This window comes from Ostrinia nubilalis, chromosome 14 (genome assembly GCF_963855985.1).
Source record: "Ostrinia nubilalis chromosome 14, ilOstNubi1.1, whole genome shotgun sequence".
NCBI classification, from domain to species: Eukaryota; Metazoa; Arthropoda; class Insecta; order Lepidoptera; family Crambidae; genus Ostrinia; species Ostrinia nubilalis.
In genome coordinates, this window is record NC_087101.1 from 12,888,175 (window position 1) to 12,912,840 (window position 24,666).

The window sequence follows — 24,666 nt, forward strand, 5'->3', positions numbered from 1 at the left end:
AAATAAAACTCAGCCGTGTGTAGTTGTTGTCCTCGAAGTACCAAAGACTAGATTAGAGTTATCTCAAGGTGACCACGGTTAAAATTCAAGAGTGGGTGTAATTTTATTGGAAAGTTTAGTGTGGTATCATTATAGCAGACTCAAGCTACCTCCTACCCAACTAAATGTTTTATTTTACTCAGCAGGACTTTTATATTCATAATTTTTACAGATGTAGATAACCTTACGCATAGGGATACATTAGATACCGAAGCTTAATTAAACCTTGCTCCGTATAAACAAAAAATAAATAAATCAAGTCAATAAAAACAGACAAGTCAACAATCAATCACAAACAACAACAAAAAACCATTTTAATTATTCTATTACCTAAGAATTATTTTAAGCATATTATAAAAAACTGACCATTTTAAACTTTTCTCTAAAACCTAATTAAATAAACACGCTCTGTAATAAATGCTCAAAGAAAAATAAGGGGCAATATAGCGCCATCTATTGCTATACATACAATATCATAGCGCCATCTAGTGTTATGTTCCGATACAATAATAACCTTACAGCATCATGATGATGGGTTCATGTGATGACAACTACTACCCGCTAGATGGCGCTAACTAGGTTAAAAGCACAACACCGATAAAGAAGTACCATAGTCAAACACTAGATGGCGAAGAAGGACGCAAATAATTTATTTTCGTTTATTTATTGTCTTCTTAATTTCCCAACCTAAAGATTTTTGTAACTTTTATAGAATTTACTTTTTAATAAAAAACTTTTGTGAGATTACATTTTATTTTCGAAAAAGTTTGACAGTTAGTTCAAAAGAATAATACCTACTTCATAATTATTATAGGAGTTAACTAATAAAATTAATTAACATTAAATAAATAATTATTAACAAAATACTCTATTTATCTATAATATTGATAAATTAACAAAATCTTAATTATAGCAGTAATACACTGATTTTAGTAAAGTGATAATTAATTCTTGTCAAGTTTTTCAAATCATAAGATTGAAATACAGGGAACAGCACATCAGATTAACATTTTCGTAGCAAAATAGCTTCCATTACAATTACATAAGATCCTACAGTATTTAGCTTGTCATGCTGTCGACTGTACACATAAATAAAATTACATACATTTTTAAATATTATTATTGCACAACATCTTTCATAAGTACCTAGATAAAATTAAATACATTTTTTATTGCAGTGTCACTTCTTAATTTTTGTATAAAATCCCAGAAGATAATATCACAAGCTTAACAAACATCTATTTAGTTATTCATACAAATATAACATAAGTATCGATAAAATTATGCTTGCATTATGACTGCTGAAATGATAATCTTTATACTTTAGGTATTGCATAAGTATAGATTTGCGGCCTAATTCATCGAAACTTTATCTTCAGACTTTGGAAGGAGCCACATCCTTTGTATTTGAAGGCTCGTTCAAAACCAAAGGAATGTCCCCTCCTCCATTCTTAGGGACCCAGCCAGCGGATTCCTCTTCCATCTTCCGTTTCTCCTCTTGCAGTCGCTCATGCTCATCAATTTCAATTTGATACTTCGGTGTGGTGATGCCGAAGAAACTTGCCAGTGACTCTCCGGCATAGTCAACAGCGTTCAACACTTTGTTGCCAGACTTCCATGCGTAATGGCCAAACCAGGGACCCCAATCTAGTGTTTTCTGAAGAATTATAGAAATACAACAATGAAAGATTAATTTATTCACATTCACACAATTACAACTTTGAGTTAAATATCATGCTGCCAAATATTATAATGCAAGTTATTTTGTAACTAAAATACATTATGTTTAAGCCCTGGAAAGTATGAAGTCATATCAATATAAATCAGTTGAAGTCACAAAAACAAACAACAGTTTAAAAATAAGAATGAATCATTGATCAAGTAGGTCACTTGCGACCTTGCGCTTTGCAGGATTAAAAAGGTGATTTAAACTGCAATTTCATTACTAAAGCGACTTAACTTACTTATCCATTAAAAGATAGGAGTACGTTTAAATAAAAACTTAAGACGATTTCTTACCGGATCCACAGTTTCTTCAGCCTTGGGATTACTTTCAAGTTCTGCAACATTTTCCTCTAAAATCTCCTCGTCTACGCCATCACTAAAATGCAAAACTCTCGCGGGTTTGTTAATGGTTAGTGTAACTGCATTGGTATTGTCCTGGTTTTCCATTTTTCTAATTGTTTAATTAAAAACTCTCGTGTGATGATTCGACTTGAATTTATTTACGTATTATTTACATTTCTTTGTTTTGACAGATTAATTTTTTTTGCTGGTTCGATTCTTTTCTTTTTCAGGAATAAGCAAAGGAATATTATGATATACAGTATATAGCTGAATCCTCAGTGCAGTCTTATTAATATTCTGTGATGATATTCCTTTTGATTTTCTAGTAAAGATGTGGTAAGACTCTTGCTGAGACTTCATGTAAAAATGGAGGCCACTTGGAACAAAAACTTGAGTCAAATACCTACTTATCTCTATCTCACTCTCTGTGGGCCGACCTCTCTTTTTAGTGTGGACTGTAGTATTGCTATCTCTTTATTTAAATCTCCTAGTAAATTCTTCGAAATAGCCAATTCACTAACCAAATCAGAAGTTAAACAAAAATAAATAATTAAATATTTGAACTACGATTACCTAGTTAAATTAAAAATCACAAAATTGTAGGCCATTTAGGCTTAATGTGTTGGCGAATCAGGGAATTACAATCCCAATTCCTGAGGAATCAACATCCATGTGGCAACATCGGCCCAATCCGGCCCATCATGGCGGTTGTTTACTATGCAGTTAATTTCGTTTGAGATTTTTTTACAGGACCTAATCATTTTTTTATCACAAGAAATGGTGCAAAATTTTGTAGTGCGTGGTTGCCGTAGTACGTGGTGTCCCAGAAGAGACTTAAGATTCCACGCGTGTGTTTATTTCGTGATTTCTGACATTGGATCATTGTAAACATTTTTCACAGTAATTTCTTCCTAAAACGTTTTACCAGTATTTACACTTATTATTTAATGATATCTTTGTCAAGAAATAAAGATTTTACATTGAGTTTCATTGACTTTGAGCAAATTTATATTTTTTTGTTTATTTAGAAAGAGAGAGTCTGCCCACAGAGAGCGAGATAGTGATACATAGATTGTGCTTCAAGTAGGTATTCGAAGTGTGGCCTCCATTTTATCTTTAGCTTCATGGTGTCAACTGTCTCTCAGTCATGTGTCACTGTCACCACTACTGTCAGTGTCATTAATTTTTTGATTTTTCACGCACGGAAGTCGTTCTTCCGTTTAATATTTTGTTTTAACCACAGAAATTGGAAAAATGAACGTAGACAAAATAAGTCAAGACAATCAATTGGAAGGTTTCTGTAGGGGATGTTTAATCAAGTATGATGACCCATCTGATTTGTTGCAATACACTGAGAAAAACAGACGTTTGTTTGTATACTCCACCGGCTTACAGGTATGTTTTTTGTAACTCTGCATTTTTAAATGATTTCTAACAAATATATTGAGCAGTATTATGTGGGGAAATTCAACCCAAAAAGGGTTAGGAGTAATTATTGTCATTCAGACAGCAGTGTAGCAGAAATAAACTTTCTACCCACTTAGCACTAGGTAGATATTGTTCGGATTTGTTCGTTCGTTCGTTTCAGCCAAATGACGTCCACTGCTGGACAAAGGCCTCCCCCAAGGTTTCCCACAGTGAACGGTCTTGCGCTGCTTGCACTATTTAACCATTTTCTGCTCTAGTTTAAATATTATAAAAAATAATAATGGTAACATAATACTTTTGTAGGTCTTCTAAAACAATTATTATTTTCTTACCACTAAGCTAAGTTCTTGATCCTAACAATGACAATATTTTTTCAAATAAACTATGAATGTCCCTTGTGTTTACATTCCAGGTGAAACGCAATGACACTTTTACATTCCATTTGTGCAAAGAATGCTACATGAATATGAAGCTCTCTTGCAAGTTCAAGAAGCAATGCAGAACCTCGGACAAACGGTTCAAGAATTATTTACGCTTGAAAGAAATTAGCGATGTTGACTTGTGCACATTCCTTAAAAATAGTGATGATACTTTGAAGTAAGTATTAAAACAGAATTCTAGTAAATACAAGATTCTTTGCTTTAATATGTATTGCTACATTGTATCATACGTTAATTGATCTAAGTAAAACATTTTATTTAATACCATTTCAGATTTCCCTTATTGAGTGGCAATAGTACTCCAGCAAATCAGAAAAACAACAAAGAAGATGACAATGGTGAGTGATGAATGAGTTTAGTATCTTGAGATTTTTACCCAAGTGGGGCCACAAACAAGAGATACAGATTAATTAAATAAAACTGTTAAAATGTGGAATGTAAAGCTATAATAATAAATCTTAAGAATTGTTATAGAAATAATAATATAAAGCAAAATTGATTATAAACTTAGAATTATGCTTTTGGTAAAATACTATAACTACTTTTTTTGAAACACAAATTTTAAAGAGTCCACATAAATTAATAGCTGTATCTTCTCAGTATAGACTAACTAGATTACAGAAAATCATGCTTGATCTTATCTTATTTACAGAGTCAACATGTACAAGCATTCAGAATTTCATGACTGATATTCTCAAGGGTACGGAGATGCCTGACACTGAGGCCAGGATAATAAAAGAGGTCATTGAGGAAGAAGCAGACGTGCTCGAAGACTCGTTGGACTCACATTGGCTACAGGATGACGTCTCTATTGATACTGACTTCAGGCTGGATTTTAGGTAACATTAACAATCTAATATTAATTTTTTGCACACTTACCTCCTTAAAAAATTATTTTAATTTTTATTGTTTTGTCAGTTAATTATGTACTTACTTTATTAAACAAGCTGTTCCATTCCAGTTTCAGTCCGTTCTCTACCACAAAATCCATAAACAACGACCATTGCTACACACCAAGAAAACAAAACGAAGCTAGTCACAATATAAAAAATAATCATGTTAAAGATGTATTCAAACAATTACCAACATCGCAGGATAATTACGATGTGGACAGTGTCAAAGATATCAGTATTAATGGCATAAAAGAGGTATTAAAAGAAATCTGTGGCAAAACTCAGGTTGATTTAGAAGAAGATTTTATGCAGGATAATTTAATTGAAGAATGCATCGACGTTAATGAAGAAATTCCTATATTTGAGCCAGGCCTCAGCATGCCAGTACTAATAGATCCTAATGAAAATTATGACGAAATAAACAAAGAAGTAGATAATGTTGTGGATAATATTGAAATTCAAATTGACCCTGAAAATGATCCTGAGAATGATAAGAAACATTTGTATGTCTTGAATGATTTTTCAGTGGAATTAAGTGTAGAAAGCAATGGTGAAGACCTAAATATGCTTGAACTTACTGACAATAAAGACAACAAAAAAGAGAATACTGAATGCTCCATTGACAAGAAATTGAAACAAGCCTTGGAGAACAATAAAAAAAATATTTCTCTGGATGATCTACTGGTATCACCTGCTGAAGGTAATTAACTAATTGTGATTACATTCAAAAATGGATTAAATTCTGTTATTGGTTTTAAAATTAAAGTCTAACCAATCATAGGCTTCAATCTACATATACTGGAGGTTAAGATATTTTGGTTTAAACTGTAATAAAAATAAAGTCAGTAACATTTTTGTAAATATTCCTTTATAGCAGGAGCAATGGAAACGAAAAGCGATGATTTTGGTGTGGCAACACCAACTGTTGAACTATTCCCTGATGCAGCGGGTGCGTCAACGCCGATGATCAACAACATACTGTTTGGAGAAAAACTGGAGCTTGATGACAGTAACAGTGCACACAAAGTGGGACAATGTATAGAGAAGTTTGAAGACGTTGGAGGTGATATAGATATGCTGGAAGACTTTTTCCAAAAAGGCGTCAAAGAATTCGATGAGAGCCTTGCGAAAGTGATAAATTGTGTAGATATTACTGAAAATATAAAGACTGAGCAAGAAGAATACATCGGTGTGGACGTGGAAGATTTGAAATCAGTTAAGATTGAAGTCAATTCTGAATACGATCTTGAGAATTGTTTCTGCATAATATGTCATAAGAAATTCCAGAGTGAGAAAGCTCTCAAATGTCATTTGACTAGACTCCACAAGATTAGGTTTCCTAAGAAGAAATACGTTGATATTAGGACCAAAGTATGCCCTCGGTGTGGCAAAGTATTTGACGATAGAGGCAATTTTTGGAGACATGTTAGAGCTCATGATAAGGTATGAAATATGACTTTGTTACTTTACAAATAATTTATTTAACCATAACTAAACTAAAATAAAAACGAAATAGAGCATAGTGGCCAAATTATAATCAAACTCGCGGTAAAAATACGATAATCAGATAACTTTTGTATACTGTTTTAGAGAGAATATAAATGTGGAGTGTGCACACTGCTGTTCGCTTCAGAATGGGCTCTCAATCAGCACGCCAGAGTCCATAATACGTTGTTAAAAAAGGTGAACAAGAAAAAGGACGATGTGAGTAAATTAAACAGTTCAATGATTTTTTGGAAAAAATATTAGTAACAAAACATAATAGCGTAAATTCACGTTTTAAACCCGTTTGCAAGACTAATCAGTGTAACAGTTTTCTTACAAGAGCTAGTAATAAGTATAATGATGCTTACAGTGATATCGACATAATATTTCAATTGAAGTTGGCGCAGTTTCGTCAATTGAAACTTTATTATTATAAAGATTTTTTTAATCCAGTTAAGAATGTAAGGTTTTGTTGTGCATTTTTTATATTTTGTGATTTTAAATTGCTTGCACTCTGCATAACTTTCGATTAACTTGTAAAGTTTATCTGTGGAAACTGATTAGGCTACTGTACTGTTTTTATTTTTTAAGTTCACATGTATAAACTCATGCTGTTTGTTTCCTTAATAAAGAAAAATAAAATAAAACATTCACATACAAAATCACAATTCTTAATTGTTTAAGGTTTGTGGTAAGCTAGGATAGGATAAGCTTTTATCACGTCATTTTATCGTATTACGCGATAAACCCATACATTTGTCGTCTAACATCATCGTAAAGATTTTTATCACGGCGCGCATCTTAGCCCAGCAAGAGCGACTACGTAAAAAAATGACATTAAATGTTGAAAAATTGTACAGCGCCCCTAGCGGCTACTTTAAGAACTAAAATCTTCATAGACTTTTTTACGTACTCGCTAGCGAGCACACCTAACGTAAACTCATAGTATCAGGCGTTACTTTGCGGACATCCATAATTAGATATTAAAAAGATGATTAAGGCTTCCACAGACCAAACGCGGGTCAGAAGCAGTGCGGGTCAGTTGCAGCGCGGCTGAGGCACACTGAAAGCAGCGCAGTTTCAAAGCAGTTGCAACGCGGGCGGTTGTCAAAAATTTAAATATTCGAAAACCGCTTTCAACGCGCTGCTACGGCTCTGCGTCCGGTGTGTCATGCTAATATGGCCGCCATAGTAATACAACATCGCGGGCCTGCGTTCGCGCCGCTTCTGTCCCGCACCCGCGCCGCCTCGTTTGTCGTTCGGCAGTAGGGATGTTTCCTGGGTCAAAAAGCAAGAGTTTTGATTAGTCCGTCAGTTAACTTATCAAAAAATACTCTACACGTATTTTTCACTTTTTCAAACTAATGAAAATTTAAACAGATAAAGCGCGCCAAAGTTCATAAGAAGAGGCCCGTGACGTCAATGAGTGCTTAAAAGTGCCGCACTTTGTGACGTCGCGCGGAACTTCAACGCACCATAACTATGTAATTGTTTGTTAGATTGACAAATAAGAATATATGTGTCCAATATTTTTTGATATTAAACATGACGGACTAAACAAATTTTTTAGGAAACTAGCCTGTTGCAGTGCGGCGCGGTTGGAGCGCGGGCCCGCATTCAAACTGCGCTGCTACTGCCCTGCGTTTGGTCTGTGGAGGCCTTTAATGGTAAGCACACTGACATTGCTGATGTTCTATTCCAGAAATACATGTGCACGACCTGTGGCGCGAGATTCTCGCTGTCTTGTAACCTCGCGGCGCACATGCGGCGTCACGCGCCTCCCACGTTGAAGTGTGACGGCTGCCCCAAGCTGTTCTATCGGCCGCAGGAGCTAAAGAGTCACCAGAGGTATGAAAGAAAGAAAGATACATTATTTATTGTGATTTATTACAATGGACATCACACAAATACAGGCAATGAGGGTTTTCGCGAATGAAAAATCCGCCAGATGGCAATACGTAGACGCGAGGTCCAAATGCTGCATGATTGGTTATTTTTGACATGACATTCACAGATATGTCAAAATCCACCAATCACGCAGCAGTCAGACCCAACATTCACGTCCCGCCATCTAGCGGATCTTTCATTCGCGAAAACCCTCATTACAGACATGACAGTGGCACATAATAATGGAACAAGAAAAAAATAAAAACAAGAGTAAACTGAGCAGTGCCACCCATTCACCAACAAGATGCCCACTGCAACGGGACCCCACTCAGCATATGCCGTGGCCCACGGTGACGAAGGCCACGGCGCTGGTTTTCAGTGTGCCCCACGCCGAGTGAGGGTCACGGACCATTGGTAAAATAAAATATTAAGCTGCGTACGTTGCACACCCATCCTGAACTGGGCCTCTGGGAACATTAGCATGGAGTAACATCAACATGCGGCGTCACGCGCCTCCCACGTTGAAGTGTGACGGCTGCCCCAAGCTGTTCTATCGGCCGCAGGAGCTAAAGAGTCACCAGAGGTATGAAAGAAAGAAAGATACATTTATTATTACAATGGACATCACACAAATACAGGCAATGAGGGTTTTCGCGAATGAAAAATCCGCCAGATGGAAATACGTAGACGCGAGGTCCAAATGCTGCATGATTGGTTATTTTTGACATGACATTGACAGATATGTCAAAATCCATCCACGTCCCGCCATCTAGCGGATCTTTCATTCGCGAAAACCCTCATTACAGACATGAAAGTGGCACATAATAATGGAACAAGAAAAAAATAAAAACAAGAGTAAACTGAGCAGTGCCACCCATTCACCAACAAGATGCCCACTGCAAAGGGACCCCACTCAGCATATGCCGTGGCCCACGGTGACGAAGGCTTCAACCTTATCGCTCGCGCGTAATTATGTTGCTGTCGCGCTCGCACACTCACTGCGGGCGCCCGTCGCACAGTCGCGACAGCAATATAATTACGCGCGAGCGATAAGGATGGGTAGCTTGGGGTCATTGGACAAAATTCTACGTGCTCACGGACCAGGCTTTACATCATCATCATCATATCAGCCACAGAACGTGCTAAACACGTCTCGTCAGTTCGTAGACTAGTATAGAAATCCGCGAATAATAGGGGGGTAAATTTTTAGACAGAAGCGGGTAGGTAAAAAAAGCAAAAATACGAATGCCCATATTGGGGGCGTTTGGTCGAAAATAGGGCTAGTGAGAAAAATGGCGTCCTTTTAGCGGTAAGTGCTATCACTGCTAAAAAAAAGGTATGGGAAAACGTGACTTGAAGTTAGCAAACGTGTCCACGCCGAAAAAATTCTAAAGTTTCGGCCAATCGAAAAATAGCGGTTGTTAGAAATTGTTAGCCATATTGCCAACAATTTCTAACAACCGCTATTTTCGGCCGAACTCAGCCATTGGCATGACCATGCAGCATTCATTTATGAGTCAAGCACCCATTGATGACTAAAGTAATATTCTTCCCGCAGGACGCATACAGGAGAGCGGCCATACACGTGTCCAGTGCCCGAGTGTGCCAGAAGCTTTAGTCACAAACACGTGCTTGTCGTCCATATGAGGAAACACACAGGTTAGAACTAAGAAAGCTTAAGTTATTGTTGGTATATTCTATTAACCTTTTCAACGCCAATGACGGATACATGCGTGCATCAGGTTAATCGACCAACGACCGATTAATCCACCTTAAAAATGATGTCAGTAATAGGTCATGTATCGGATCATGTAATGTCAATAATTGAGTATTATGTAAACTGAATAATAATGAATACAATGATTATATTGATTTCATAATTTATGAAGCATGGCGTCCAGAGTGATGGCTTTTGTATTTGACGTGGCGCTGAAAAGGTTAAGTGGATATTGCATTTGCGAACATTTCGATTCACTACAACTTTGAAACACTGAATTATGTTCTTTAACCCTCTCTTTTTCCCATTCCAGCTGAAAAACATTTCCAATGCGACTACTGTTCGAAAGCATTCTGCAAAAAAACAACTCTGATAAAACACATAACACAAGCCGTTAGATGCAAAGCCAAGAGGGAAGGCCTGCCCAAGAGGACGATGGCCAAGCAATACTCGTGCTTCTTCTGTTCTCGAATGTACGCGACGAAGGGACGCCTGATCAAGCACCAAGAGAATGCTGCGGCCTGTATCAAGAAGAAGGAAGAAATGATGAATATGAACCGGTCTACCATCAAGGTGCAAATGCCGTTCCTGTATAAACAAACGCCGAATGAGAATGTACCGCCGATTGTTGCCGTAAGCAACGGAAAACTGCTAGCTAAATAGTGAAATATATTATTATTTTGGAATGATGTACCTAGTTTATTTTTTGCTACTGAGTATCATCTATCTACCTCTCTAGACCTGACAGTTTAACTTCGTAATCGCTTCACAAGGGGGCTTGTAAATTCCTCGCTGGCACACAGCGATTCCCGCGTTGGAATTAGTTGGAAAACAAAAGATCAACACGACTTGGCGGGAAAAAGTGAGGCAACACTTAGAATTTTTGCTTTATTTCCTAAAACTTGTGTTAAGCCGAATGTGGCCCAATATGGGTGATAGCAACGTAATTTTTTCCTCTTACGCTATAAATGAAACACAATATTTACTTCAACAACACCTGATTATATTTTTAGTTTGAGCTGAATAAAAAAATAAAAAACAAACTGCGATGTTGTACCAGCAGCATACAGAAATAGAGGTGAAAATAATCAAGTGATTACAATCTTAGCAGCTGTAAGTAAAATTACTAGATTGAGTTGCACCATCACCAGGTATTCTTATACTTAAAAGGATGGTTACCAAAATGTTTTGTTAATCAACTTTATTTATAAAATAAAACATTTTCATTTCATTTTCATCTTACTTTAACTTTGACAAACGTCAAAAATCTGTCAAACTCCATACAAAAAACACCGGTAAACGTTATAGTTACGGTCAAAGTTTGGTGGTGCAACTCAGCCTAAGCGTAACGAATGATTGCAATTTTGTTGTACCATTCAGTAGTCTTTAAAAATGGATTTTCTTAAGTGTAAAAAAAGATAGTATCGTAGGCAACTTTAGACAATAAAAAACCCACGCGATCAAAAAGGTTTTAATCGCAAAGTTTGTATAAAGATGCTGTCTTTTTTCATTCACAAAGAAGTAAAAGAGAGATTTATTCAGCTGAATAGTTTAGAGAACGGTACGAAAATTGCTTTATTATGCTTATTACAAATCACTTGATTTAAACAGCCAATAAAGTTCAAATGCCACATACATAATTCAAATACAGCAGAGTATAGGACGATTTAAGAATATATTATTATTATAGTCATCTTTGCTCTGATTTAAATTATAAGTGATTTGGAATAAGCATTTCCAATTAAGCCAATATAAACAGTAAAGTAACACCTATTGTTTTGACAGCACTAAACGCAATTCCGTGATTCATTACATTCGTTATAGGTATACATACACAACTGTAAAATGATTAATTTCATTGATATCTGAAGATCCTTTTCAATAAGCAAATTTTAATAACAAAAGACATGAGTATATTTTAAAAAAAAACGGCCAATGTTGTGTGAACAGCACGCTATTTTACGTTGAAAAGGTATGTATTAATTTAAATACTTTTTTTTATAGACTTGATCACGGAAACGAGTTCACTGCTATTTTAGTGTAGTTTAAATGCAATCGAATTTGTTGTTAATGAGACAAAACAACTAATAGTACCTACTTATAATTTAAATTACTCACGTCATGTAAGTAACAACTATAACTATTATAAAATGTATAATTAGAACAACATCGTTACAACTTAGCAGAGTCTAAAGGTGAGAACAAACCAGAGCATTTCTAAAGCCTGGTCCGTGAGCACGTAGAATTTTGTCCAATGACCCCAAGCTACCCATCCTTATCGCTCGCGCGTAATTATATTATTTATATTGCTGTCGCGCTCGCACACACTGCGGGCGCCCGTCGCACAGTCGCACAACAAGCACAGTTGGACAAAATTCTACGTGCTCACGGACCAGGCTTTATGTAATGTAACGTAATTAACGTTCTTACGAATGGACACAGGTAAAAAATGTTTGGTTCGTGACAGGGTGATACACTAGACATTTCATAGAGCGGCTTGTTGTTATGTTACAAGTAAATGCTCCAGTCTAGACCCACCTTAATGAATAATTGGACCCATCAGCACAAGATGAATTTGTGATTACATTCTAATTAAAAATAAAGAATGTATGGAAGTTGCACAGTACACAAAAATATTTTATGTTTGTCATTTTGAACTATGCTTCATTATCAGTGCGAATGGGTACCAATTTACAAGTAAATATTTTCAACACGGAATCTTAGATAACCTTCCTATATTGTCTATTGAAAATTTCATAACACTTGCTATATTCTTTGTATTGTTGGTACTTAGGAAGTTTATCACAAGTAATTATTTCTAGTACATAGACAATATTTGTTCAATCTACTAAATATTATTTTCTAATCTTACCGATTTAGAATATCAGCTTTCTTAAACATACTTTTTAAATATATCAAACGTTCGTATTCATATCTTAGCTTGAAAAAGGCAATCCCTAAATTCCTTATTCCAAGTCTTTTTGATATTGAAACCAATTTCAGTTTACGTAAATCGAAGACATAGGATAATGTTGCAATTTTCATCCTTAAGTGATAAACATTAATAAAATCAAACAACTCATGCTACATATCATTTCAAAACACCACATACAATCTTAGACCTTTTCATATAATATTTAGTGCCTTACAAGTTTTATCTTACTATCCTTTAATGTATGGGAAACAAATCATAAAACATGCATATTTACTCAAAACAATACTGAATGTGTTTTAAAAGAAAAATCCTTTTCCAATTAGATTGTACATTTTATACAAAACTAAAAACATTAATGATGTAACAGCTAAAATAATAATGTTAAAACTATGCCAAAAAATAACAAAACATTTTCGAACATTCATATTTAAATTGAACTGTTTTGTTTATATCAAACGAAAACATTTCAATGTACATCAACATTATTAACTATACAATCAATAACACCTTACAACTGCGTAAAAATACGCGCTCTGCCTGCTATTCTTCACGTAAATTGTATGGAAACTTCATAGCCTTTTTTCGTTCGACTACCCTTAAACGGGTTAATCGGTTCTGGCCATTTCTGGCAGCACTGGCCGGTGATGCCAGATGAAATAACTGATGCTTTATGACGTCACTACACAGTCAAATCACACTTAGCTATATCAGCACCTTGGTTAAGTTCACTGTTCGGTTGACACCTGGCGGGTTACAGCTAGGACTTCTGGCCTTTGGCCCGCTGGCTGGCGACTATGCACGTGTCCGCTAGGTCGTTTCGCATAATGGCACTCTCTTTTCGTACGTCAACTAATTCCTGTTTTAGTCTTAACACTTCTAACATAAGCTTCTTGTTTTCTACTTCTAGTTTTTCTAGTCTGAAATAAAAAATGTTTTTGTTTTAATGTTTTTATAGTTTTGTTTCATTATCAAATATGTGGAAGTTTGGGTAGTTCAAGTTTATTCTGTAACCTATTATTGGTAGTACCGTTTGAAAGAGCTCGTGAAGCACTTTCAGGTTCAGTAACCAGTTTTTCGATATCTTGTATAGTTTAGAAACAATGAAGTGAGATCACTTATTGTCTCCACCCTGTATAGTTGTGAAGTGACACAACGCTTGTTAAAACTCAAGGTAATACTGTGTCTAATTTTATAATAGACACCAACCACAGAAAACTAAACTAAATGGAATTTGAAAAAGACCTACATGTTAATTTTAACACAAAATAACTGCTAGTAAGTAAGAGGGATAGTTGAAACACACCTCTTCTGTTTCCTCGTGAGGTCCGTGATGTGGTCGCAGGCCTTGGAGAGAATACAGCCCTTACTGGAGGAATCAGCCATGGCATCGGGCACCAGGGCAGCCAGCTTGGTGATCCAGCTGTTAATCTTGTCCCGACGCCGCCTCTCCACCTCATTGTGGGTGGCGCGACGCTTTTCGTCTCGCTGAAGAATTAGAGAATGTTAAAGCTTTGCAACACTCAAGTTTTACTGTAACTCATTAAAACTGGACTTCATTTATAAGCTATTCATTTCAACCAAAGATGTCCAGACTGCTGGACAACGACTGGTTCTATACTGCTCGCATTCAGATGCCTCCCACAATTTCACTCTAATTCAGATTATCAGCCACAAGCCTACGTCTTCCAGACCCAGCCATCAGTTCTATGAGCTATATGCTAGTGTGTATGTATAGGCTGTTCGGAAAACGCATCCATGCCGCGTACCGGAAAACGCAGCGTGGGACGTCCACCCACAAGGTGGACCGACGACCTGATAAAGGCAGCAGGAAGGCGCTGGATGCAGGCTGCTACCAGCCGTGCGATGTGGAAGTCATTGGGGGAGGCCTATGTTCAGCAGTGGACGTCCTATGGCTGAAATGATGATAATGATGATAGGCAGTTAGTAATTAATTACCCTTTTAGCCGTAATAGCTTTTTCAGGTACAGGCTCTCTTTTAACTTTCTTCTCAGCTGGTGGTCCGAACACCTCCCCTGGACTGCTTATCACATAGTATTCTGTAATCAAAACATTATTGCGTTGGTATGGTGAACATAACGAAAAAATATTTCCAAGTAATTGAGCAGTGAGACTACTTCTTAATAATTTGAGCACAATTTGGACAACATTTAATAAACATAATGTTGACTAATAAACCCAGGGAAATTAACAGCGTTCATATTAATTGTGAGTATTGAGTTTTAATAAATATTTTTCATTTCTGAATACTATCTATCTACAGAAGTCAACAATATCTCAGGTCAAAGTCAAAGTCAAAATTTCTTTATTTGTTTAGACTAATAAATAGTTCTTACAAATCGTCATTTTGCTCTTAAGGAGCCTCTACATGTCTCATAATCTTTTTACCCTACCAGCGCTTCGAGACCAACATTTGGCAAGTGCTGAGAAAAGCGCCGCAACAAACTCAGTCACCACTGTCTGCCGGTTAATATAAATAAATAGAAATAGCAGTAGTAGGTACATTCAATTCAGGAGCAGTTCACTGAATTTACCATGCATTCTTGTATAGTGTATAATGGGTATACAAAATTGCGTGGTATATTAAACAAGGTAGTGACGTGCTAATATCAGGTGTTTTCTACATTTGGTACGTACCAATTATCTCTGAGTTCCGATTTATTGTAAAAACTAAATAATCCAGTCCTTACCATGCGGTGGTGAATTTGTAGCCATGCTGTTTGTTGCATCATCCGACATCACAAGTTTGTATGTTACAGAGCCTGCTGCAAACAAGACCAGGGTTAAATAATATATTTGATACAACCGAACCTGTATCAGTTCATCAGACATCTAACATCCTAAATTGCTAGTTAATTAAATTAAATAACAAAGTACAATGTCACATATTTAATTAAAGGAGTAATCAACAGAGGGTCCTATAAAGGCTTTCAATAGCAAATATCAACCAATAACAACAAGCAAATAAAATAATACCCCTTGAGACAAGGAGGCATTGATTAGACATAAACAATAACAGATTTACCCTTACCCTGCACATCCCTAAAGCTGTATGAGGTACTGTTATCATTTGTGTCCAAAAACGACTGCGTTACTAAATGGGATTTATCGTCGTCGCCTGTAAACATTTGTAATTAAATTTAACCTTAATTTAATAACAAAGCATGGGATAATTAGATCGATTGGACACATTCGTTCGAACAGTCCACCACATTGATGGTACATATTATTGTTTGGGTCACTGTTACTTACCAAGTGAGCCATCGTCCACTATTCCTAGGTACTCGTCGCTGTCAGCACTGGAAACATAATACATCACGTAAACATAAACACAAATAAATCTAATTTCACTGCAAGGACTCCTTTTCTCGCCAAGTTGCAAAATTAATAAGCGATGACCTTCCCTCTTCAATATTTAATTATGTAACGCACTTTGCATTTTAACACTATTACATTCTTTTACCTGCTAACAAGAGAATTTTTATGTATGTCATCGACGTCTACTAATTCAACTTTGGCCATTGCGCGTAATTATTTTTGAATTTTCAGATTTTGATCACGGGCACAAATACAAGAGGTCATGTGATGAGGCTAAAAACAAGATAGAGTATGTGAGTGTTGCTAGATCAGGAATTTTGATTTGTACTAATTCAATAGAATTTCGGAAGTTCCCATTGTTTGAATATCACGCCATTCTTTATAAACTCGCCCAAACCATTTTGTTTATAACAAACAATAAAGTTATCGCCTTATTTGACACTTAATTATTGAAACTATTAAATAGTTTTAAAAATAAAATGCAATTTGAACATTAAATTTTATTTATTTTATTTGAGGGTCAACATCACGTTATGTATTACGTATTATTAGTTTTTATTTGTCTAGGTACTTAAATGAATACCTTGGAATAATATTTTTCTTGGTAAGAAATTCTTGCATTTTTGTCCACAATTTATTGGTATTAGTACACAATGAACGATATTTTTTATAGTAGCAACTTTCAAAGAGTGACATAGACTAAAGATTATGGCTAATGCGTTGCACTGACATGTGGAGCGAAAAAGAGATAAGTAGATATCGTTTTCTACAAGAGTAAAAGAGTAAGAAGTCAATTTTTTGGCCTATTCCTTGATGTTTTCAGTTTTTCGATTCGTTTTTCTTAATTCAACAAATTATTTTTAATGTGGAAAGTTACATATTTTTTTTTATTTTCCGATATTAAAATTCAAATTGTGTAATTTTTGTAAAGCGCCATCTATTATTCAGTTACCTAACTACTACCTACTAGACCACCGGTGTGGTTCGCCGTACTGATGGCTGAGTTAGTTTTTTTAGTTTCCAGAGATGGCGTTAACGCCATGGAACCATGGAATTTATAATAGAATCATGAAATAAAAAGAGTTGTACCTATCCAGTAGGGTGTCCCGTCGTTGTATGGGAAAAATTTTTTTTTGAGCTACGGTTACGCAAGAGGTATCAAAAGTTGCGTTTTGACATATAGATTACGATTAGCATTAAATTTAATGAGATATCTGTCATCTTGAGGCCTCTACCTGTCCTTAAAAAAAATTTAAATTGCTATTTTAGGGGTTCCTAACATAAACTATTAATAATACAAAAATAGCGTTTTTATGAAATTTGAGGGTACACAATGAGTCACAGCAAGGTTTAAAATAGTTTAAAAACCAATAAATCCATAAATACTTTCAAAACAGAATTGGCTTTTAGACCAGAATTAGGCATTTACGCGCGCGATTATAATGTATTCCTAATTAATCCATGGGTCAGCCAAGTTATCGATTTAATTTGAGGATACTCAATTCCCTTCTCACAGCAGGTTAATAATTTTATTACGCTATTATAAAACAATGATTGGCATCTCTAAGTGGAAGCTAACAAAAATGGCAGTCAATTTTAGAAAATCAACCATAACTTGAAAACCATTTGTCCGATTTCATTACTTTTTTATTTAAATGATAGCTCTACGTGTGCGCTTGATATTTTGTGCTATAAATTGTATCGATAAAATCAACCTTTAGTTAGTAATTAAAGGAAAATTGAATTTTTTTACATTGTTGAGATACTACTTTTTAAATCATTTTTTTACAAAATGTCTTATACTCAACTAAATGTTTTACACGAGCCAAAGAAGTATATTAAATTGCCTTTAATTTGATATATAACATGTATGCGTTTCATAACTAAAAATATATTTTTACTTCCGTTGAAGTTCACCATTAATAAAAAACTGCGTAGACAACAAAAACTTCAGCTAGAAAGTGTATGTAACGTACATAAATGTTATTTATATTTAATAGTATGCTAAAACTATTTAACATGTCAATTAGTATTCTGTTTAAATATAATATTATAAAGATTTTTGGTTAAGTAGTTTTTACCTGAAAAAAATCAAAAAGTATATTACTACCATATATTGCTATATTTTTTTTAAATTTATGCTAAAAGTATGTAATATTATACCAAAAAAGTGCGGTGCGATACCTTACAGCAATAAAACCTCAAGAGAAATAATACCAACAGCCTCGCCGAAGGAGTAGAAAATTTGAGAAAAACAAGTCAAAATATGAATTCTGCTAGTTCGAACCAAACCTCTTCCACACTGAAAACAGTCTGCCATTGCCTGCAAATCATATCTTAGGGTTCAACTGCCACTGTTATTACAAAATAATATGAAATAATTGTAGAAAAAATATAATAGATGATAAACAGTGAAGGGGTGATTAAGTGTTTTTTTGAGACATAAAAATGCCGGTAGAGCCCTTGAGACATTATTTAATATTTTTTTAATTATTTTTACGGTAATCTACATCTTATGACGCAACTTTTGAGGGGTCTTGTGTAGCGAAAATATAAAAAAAGATATTTCGGGACACCCTACTATCCAGGCATTGAGCAACACTAGTAACACTAACTTTATGATCAAGGGATGTTGTTGTCGGGCCGGAAGATGTGGTGGGCAGGCCTCCCACTAAGTAGACCGCCGATCTGGTGAAAGTCGCAAGAAGTACCTACCTGGATGCGGGCTATACAGGACTGGTCGTTGTGAAAATCCTTGGGAAAAGTCTTTGTCTAGTTGTGGACGTTATTTAGCTGAAACGAATATTGTCTAATTCACCCCCATTTTAGCCTGTACAGTAAGCCTCAAAAGCTGAAAACATTTTCAAAACAAACTTCCTGTTTCAAATCGCTAGTCAGCCGATTACTAATAAAGTTAGTCTCGATGCAGTTTTCCCTTAAATATTGCTGCAGCAGTCTGAATATTTCTAACTATAAGTAGGTACCTACCTACGAACTGTGAAACAGAAAGTTTCCGTTGCAAAGTTTATCTGGTAAGATAAGTTTACGCTGATCGGCGCCACTGACAGCTTTGCAGCCGGCTTGAGGCACATTGAGGCGATAAGACGCGGTGCCTCGCTCGAGGCGTATCGCTCCGGACGGATGCTTCTATTGAATTTTGCAAATGTTGGAATACTTAGTGTTCTGTGTTGTATTTAGGTATTACCTACAGTTGTATCAATATCATCTCCAGTATTCTCCAGCCGTGCGATGCGTGCCGTGGTTTTTCATAATGCGCTTATTGAGTAAGTAAGTAGGAAGAAGATCTACTAAGATTATTAATGCGAAAGTTTGTAAGAATGTCTGTTTGTTACTCTTTCACGCCAAAACTACTGAACGGATTTTGAAGACACTGCAGTTTTATTGTTAATTGAAAGTTTTTCGTGCTAGAGGTACAGAATAAATGATCTGTGACAAAAATTTTACGTGGGCGAAACCGTGGGCAAAAGCTGTATATGAAATAAAACTTGCATGAGACTGCACATCTACTGTAACATGACTATTAATATTATAGCATTCTGTTCTAATTTCGCGATCTACGCTCGAGTAGATAGATATATCAATTAAAGTTGTTTCCGAAAATGCTACGAAAACGTTACGTTACGAATCCGTATTTATTGGTCATATAAAACACATTAGTAATTTTCCGTTGATGGGGAGATGATGGAAAATAAATGGCAAGGAAAACGTTTCGTGGATTGACACGTAAGCGGAACGCTGAAGGAAATAAAGGTGCTGTAATAGAAATGTACCTACCTGTTCAGGGCAAATTATTTGGATCGGCGTACGTGTTCCGATATAAGATATATCGGAATTCCAAAACTTACTAATTATCTTTGTTTTAGAGAGTGATAATAACTTACGAGATACCTATGAAAAGAGAGTTTATGGGAGAGATTGCTCATAGCTTAGCTTAAAATAGCGATAAGGTCGGGCATGTGATTCAATGCTCATGCTTAAATGCTTTTATTTTTGTCTGTCCCTATGTATGCTTAAATCTTTAAAATAGTGATGCAAAGAATACTAATTTTACGAATACGAATATTAAATATACTATTCGGCGAATACGAATACGAATATATCTACATAGTCATGAAATACTCATAAATTTAACTCTTTTTATCATGGTTAATGTTTTAGTAATTAAAATTTATAAATGGCTTTTTTTTTGGTATTGTATCACTTTCCTTTGTAACTAATCACAAAACAAAATAATACTTGTACAATCGACCTTCTATTGACTGTCAAATTCCGGAAGAGAACTTACTTACTTCTTTGTTACATACTCCGGAAACCGGGGGTTTCCCGTCGCGTCGTTGTGGCTATAGTGTTCGGAGACACACACGTGTGACAAAATTTAAAAAAATTAGGTATTCGTATTCGTAATTATTATTTCACCGAATACGAATATTCGGTAAATGTCTACTATTCGGCGAATACGAATATTCGTATTTGTGTTCGTATACGTAGAACGGAACGGACTCTCAATTTACCCATAGTGCATAGTGGCAAAGTAGTGGATTCAACTGAAACCGTAAAATTCTTGGGTCTACATATAGATAGCAATTTAAAATGGCAAAGTCATATAGATTTTGTGTGTAAGAAACTTTCCCAGTCATCATACAGTCTTTACCACTTATCAAAAAAAGTAAATCTCCCTGCGTTGGTCACGTCTTACCATGGCTTCGTAGCTTCCAGATTGAGGTACGCCATAATCTTTTGGGGAAATGCTACTAACTGGGATAGAGTATTTAGGTGTCAAAAAAAGTGTATACGTGCTATGTGTGGCTTGAAGAGAACTGACAGTTGCAAACCTCATTTTCAAAATTTAAAAATATTGACTATGCCATGCCTTTATATATTTGAGCTGGCTCTATTTATTAGACACTAGCGGCCGCCCGCGACTTCGTACGCGTGGATCCCGTTTTACCCCCTTCATCTATCTTACGCGGTTTAGATTTTTTCATACAAATGTTTTTTCCGGCTAACTCCCGTTCCCGTTGGAATTTCGCAATATCCTGTTGTAACTAAGCTTTAAGTTTACTAAGGGACCTGCATGCCAAATTTCAAGCGTCTAACTTAAGCGGTTTAGATTTTTCATACAAAAGGATTTTCCCGGTAATTCCTGTTCCTGTGGGAATTTCGGGAATTCCTTTCTTAGTGCACCTCTACGGTACCTAAGCTACGTCCCTTATAAATTTCAAGTGCCTACGTTTAGCCGTTTAGGCTGTGCGTGGGTATGTCAGTGAGTCAGTCATACAAAAGGAATTTCCCGCTAATTCCAGTTCCCGTGGGAATTTTGCAATATCCTGTTGTAACTAAGCTTTAAGTTTACTAAGGTACCTGCATGCCAAATTTCAAGCGTCTAACTTACGCGGTTTAGATATTTTCATACAAATGTTTTTTCCCGCTAACTCCCGTTCCCGTGAGAATTTTGCAATATCCTGTTGTAACTAAGCTTTAAATTTACTAAGGTACCTGCATGCCAAATTTCAAGCGTCTATCTTACGTGGCTTAGATTTTTTCATACAAATGTTTTTTCTCGCTAATTCCCATTCCCATAGGAATTTTGCAATATCCTGTTATAACTAAGCTTTACGTTTACTAAGGTACCTGCTTGCCAAATTTCAAGTGTCTAACTTAAGCGGTTTAGATTTTTCATACAAAAGGATTTTCCCGCTAATGCCCGTTCCCGTGGGAATTCCTAAGTATCCTATAACCTGCCCAGGAGTATGAAGAATAATTGTACCAAGTTTCGTTAAAATCCGTCGAGTAGTTTTTGTTTCTATAAGGAACATACAGACAGACAGACAGACAGACAGACAGACAGACAGACAGACAAAAATTTTACTGATTGCATTTTTGGCATCAGTATCGATCACTAATCACCCCCTGATAGTTATTTTGAAAATATATTTCATGTACAGAATTGACCTCTCTACAGATTTATTATAAGTATAGATAACCCTTCCCTGTTTAAAATAATACCAAGATCGCGTAATCGCAATATTCTTATAGCCGTTGATGGATGTGTGTCATATAAGACAGCCCTCTACGACATGGGTGTTTTTGCTATGGCTCCGAAAATTTATAATAAAATACCTAATCATATTAAAGAGTGCACTGATATCTCAATCTTTAAACAAAAGCTATTTATATTTTTGGTCAGTAACAGTTTTTATTCAGTACATGAGTTCCTACAATTTAAATAAAGTTTTTCTACAATTTCTTCCTTGACAATATTGACTCTAATATCCGATTGACTGCCCTGCATTAATTTATTTTAATCTTGCAATTTATTTAACTGACATTTATGATTTTGACATTTAATTTGCTCATTATTACTTTTCTTTAACATAATATTATACTTAAAATCACGCTTTAACATTTGTATGCCGACAAGGCTGATCACGGCTTGAACACATATTTTCTTTGTACATCATACTGCTTACCTGTGTTTCACAAATAAATTATTTGAATTTGAATTTGAATTTATTCATATCATATTTTAAAACTACGCAACGAATTATGATGCGGTATTTTTTAAAAGATAGAGTGATTCACGAAAAAGATTTTTAAGCATAACACATTGTACCTGTGCGAAGCAGGGGCGGGTCGCTAGTTTCAGATAATAATGGTAGTTCACAGTTGGACGACAGGCTTCCTAGAAGGGTTACTAAGTAACCTATGTGTGATCTGCTTTCTTCACCCAGCCACTGACTTTGCTCTATGGGGGTAGATCACGGTACGCTCAACTCTGTTTAGCCCAAAAGTTAACTGGTAGAGAATGCCCAGTGGCATCAAGTTCGCCAACATTGTGGCATTAAAATACAAATAAAGTTAAATAAAAAATAAATAATATTCCATTTTTTACTATTTCTTAAAAAAGCAGAGTTCGGCAGTGACCATCGCAGATGAGTCTGTCTACACCAGAAACAGATGTTCCTTATTAAGAGTGCTTTAAGTCTTTATTACTTTATCACGAGCGCTCCAGTAGCCTTAATAGCGCCCTAAAGATGTTGCCATCATCATTCAGCGAATATAACGGCGCCATTTTGTTTGCATTTCCATCTGTTGTTCACGCTTGGTGTCACTTTTAAAGGCACTGCGGTAGGAGATGAAGACTTCAAAGAGCTCAGGACAGGTTTAAGAACTTTTCATCTGATGTTATAATTATAATTTAATAATTGTTTAAGGTAGCCTAGATTTCGGTCATTTTTGTACATAAAGAGTAAAGGGAGATGACAATGAATACGTAGTTCATATGCGTATTTTTTGTAAAGAACCATAATAGCTAAGTATCTAAATAATACAGGACTGAAATATTTTAAAGGCTATAATAAGTTTTTGATTTTGATTTGCCTGGATGCGGACGGTCTGGTGGAAATCCATTGGGGAGGCCTTTGTCCAACAGTGAACGTCATTCGGCAGAAACGAACGAAGTTATTGATAGATTTTTAGAGACAAGGAGGTTACTTGGTTAGGCATTAGCCTGTAGTTTTCATAGAATAGCCTAACAAGTCAAAACTCTCCAAAGGTTCTGAATAATCGGTTTTAAACGGATTAATTAACATTCACTAGCAGAAAAAAACATTTAAGACATGGATGAGTAGTCAACGCGCATCATTTGTTTTCATTTAGGCAGTATTTGGTTTCGTTTAAAAATGTATCGCTGACAATGCAAAGCAACAACAGAGGTCATTAGTGAGAGAGAAGGTTACAGTGGGGATACAGATCGTAATCAATCATCGATAATGGCACTTTTCTCGCGCCTCGTCGCACGCGTGATACCTACCACGTGCACAGCGAGAGCGGAGATATCTTCTTCTATACAGGGTGTTAGGTAAATGGGTATATGAGCCGACACTAGCCCATGTTAACATGGTCATATAAAAGGTATGGTGAAGTCAGAAAATTGATATCTTCATTTTAACTATTTTAATTTTCATACAAATCGGATTTTGTAAAATTTATTTTGTATGAAAATTAAAAAAATTAAAATCATGATATCAAATTTCTGACTTCACCATACCATTTATATGCCTATGTTAACATGGGCTAGTGTCGGCTCATATACCCATTTACCTAACACCCTGTATATATAAAAGAAAGTCGTGTTAGTTACTCCACTTATAACTCAAGAACGGCTGAACCGATTTAGCTGAAAATTGTCAGGGAGGTAGTTTAGAGCCAGGAGAAGGACATAGGATACTTTTTATCCCATTCGAAATAAAAAAAAAGTCTGCTTATTTATTGCCATTAAGGCGGAACAAAGTTCGCCGGGTCAGCTAGTATGAAGATAAAAGATAAAGCCCGGTCTGTGAGCACGTAGAATTTTGTCCAATGACCCCTTATAGGATAAGGATGGGTAGCTTGGGGTCATTGGACATAATTCTACGT

General features: G+C 35.7%; 4 protein-coding genes across 5 annotated transcripts; 2 read left to right on the top strand and 2 right to left on the bottom strand.

The window, feature by feature from the left end:
• Positions 1 to 1,141: 1,141 nt before the first annotated feature.
• Positions 1,142 to 2,291, bottom strand: LOC135077899 (protein FAM177A1-like). The gene is made up of 2 exons (XM_063972432.1): positions 2,059 to 2,291; positions 1,142 to 1,696 (listed from the first exon to the last, which is right to left on the bottom strand). Exons 1-2 carry the CDS (start codon positions 2,209 to 2,211, stop codon positions 1,415 to 1,417), a joined length of 435 nt encoding a protein of 144 aa, XP_063828502.1. The 5' UTR covers positions 2,212 to 2,291; the 3' UTR covers positions 1,142 to 1,414.
• A 1,010-nt stretch (positions 2,292 to 3,301) lies between these two features.
• On the top strand, positions 3,302 to 8,272 carry LOC135078342 (myoneurin-like). The gene is made up of 9 exons (XM_063972940.1): positions 3,302 to 3,501; positions 3,947 to 4,131; positions 4,248 to 4,312; positions 4,627 to 4,813; positions 4,936 to 5,567; positions 5,742 to 6,310; positions 6,458 to 6,571; positions 8,055 to 8,200; positions 8,266 to 8,272. Exons 1-9 carry the CDS (start codon positions 3,361 to 3,363, stop codon positions 8,270 to 8,272), a joined length of 2,046 nt encoding a protein of 681 aa, XP_063829010.1. The 5' UTR covers positions 3,302 to 3,360.
• On the top strand, positions 8,260 to 10,629 carry LOC135078187 (zinc finger protein 577-like). Its single transcript, XM_063972773.1, has 3 exons — positions 8,260 to 8,653; positions 9,798 to 9,898; positions 10,270 to 10,629. Exons 1-3 carry the CDS (start codon positions 8,544 to 8,546, stop codon positions 10,617 to 10,619), a joined length of 561 nt encoding a protein of 186 aa, XP_063828843.1. The 5' UTR covers positions 8,260 to 8,543; the 3' UTR covers positions 10,620 to 10,629.
• Positions 10,630 to 10,937: 308 nt separating this feature from the next.
• LOC135078184 (upstream stimulatory factor 2-like) lies at positions 10,938 to 16,519 on the bottom strand. Of its 2 annotated transcripts, none has more exons than XM_063972771.1 (7): positions 16,373 to 16,519; positions 16,162 to 16,208; positions 15,941 to 16,027; positions 15,600 to 15,671; positions 14,848 to 14,948; positions 14,195 to 14,376; positions 10,938 to 13,808 (listed from the first exon to the last, which is right to left on the bottom strand). In XM_063972771.1, exons 1-7 carry the CDS (start codon positions 16,429 to 16,431, stop codon positions 13,649 to 13,651), a joined length of 708 nt encoding a protein of 235 aa, XP_063828841.1. In that variant the 5' UTR covers positions 16,432 to 16,519; the 3' UTR covers positions 10,938 to 13,648. The 2 variants fall into 2 exon arrangements, with proteins under 2 accessions (XP_063828841.1, XP_063828840.1); XM_063972770.1 differs by having other exon boundaries at positions 15,600 to 15,674.
• Positions 16,520 to 24,666: the final 8,147 nt, after the last annotated feature.

Bases quoted from the DNA above. Each gene is read 5' to 3' on its own strand.
- LOC135078184 (XM_063972770.1), bottom strand. From the start codon at position 16,431: ATGGCCAAAGTTGAATTAGTAGACGTCGATGACATACATAAAAATTCT. The intron at 16,028-16,161 runs GTAAGTAACAGT...AAATGTTTACAG, and splicing joins AGTGGACGATGGCTCACTTG to GCGACGACGATAAATCCCAT. The intron at 13,809-14,194 runs GTGTGTTTCAAC...TTTTTATTTCAG, and splicing joins CTCACGAGGAAACAGAAGAG to ACTAGAAAAACTAGAAGTAG.
- LOC135078342 (XM_063972940.1), top strand. From the start codon at position 3,361: ATGAACGTAGACAAAATAAGTCAAGACAATCAATTGGAAGGTTTCTGT. The intron at 3,502-3,946 runs GTATGTTTTTTG...TTTACATTCCAG, and splicing joins TATACTCCACCGGCTTACAG to GTGAAACGCAATGACACTTT. The intron at 5,568-5,741 runs GTAATTAACTAA...ATTCCTTTATAG, and splicing joins ACTGGTATCACCTGCTGAAG to CAGGAGCAATGGAAACGAAA.
- LOC135077899 (XM_063972432.1), bottom strand. From the start codon at position 2,211: ATGGAAAACCAGGACAATACCAATGCAGTTACACTAACCATTAACAAA. The intron at 1,697-2,058 runs GTAAGAAATCGT...ATAATTCTTCAG, and splicing joins CTGAAGAAACTGTGGATCCG to AAAACACTAGATTGGGGTCC.
- LOC135078187 (XM_063972773.1), top strand. From the start codon at position 8,544: ATGCCCACTGCAACGGGACCCCACTCAGCATATGCCGTGGCCCACGGT. The intron at 8,654-9,797 runs GTAAAATAAAAT...TTCTTCCCGCAG, and splicing joins GTGAGGGTCACGGACCATTG to GACGCATACAGGAGAGCGGC. The intron at 9,899-10,269 runs GTTAGAACTAAG...TTCCCATTCCAG, and splicing joins CCATATGAGGAAACACACAG to CTGAAAAACATTTCCAATGC.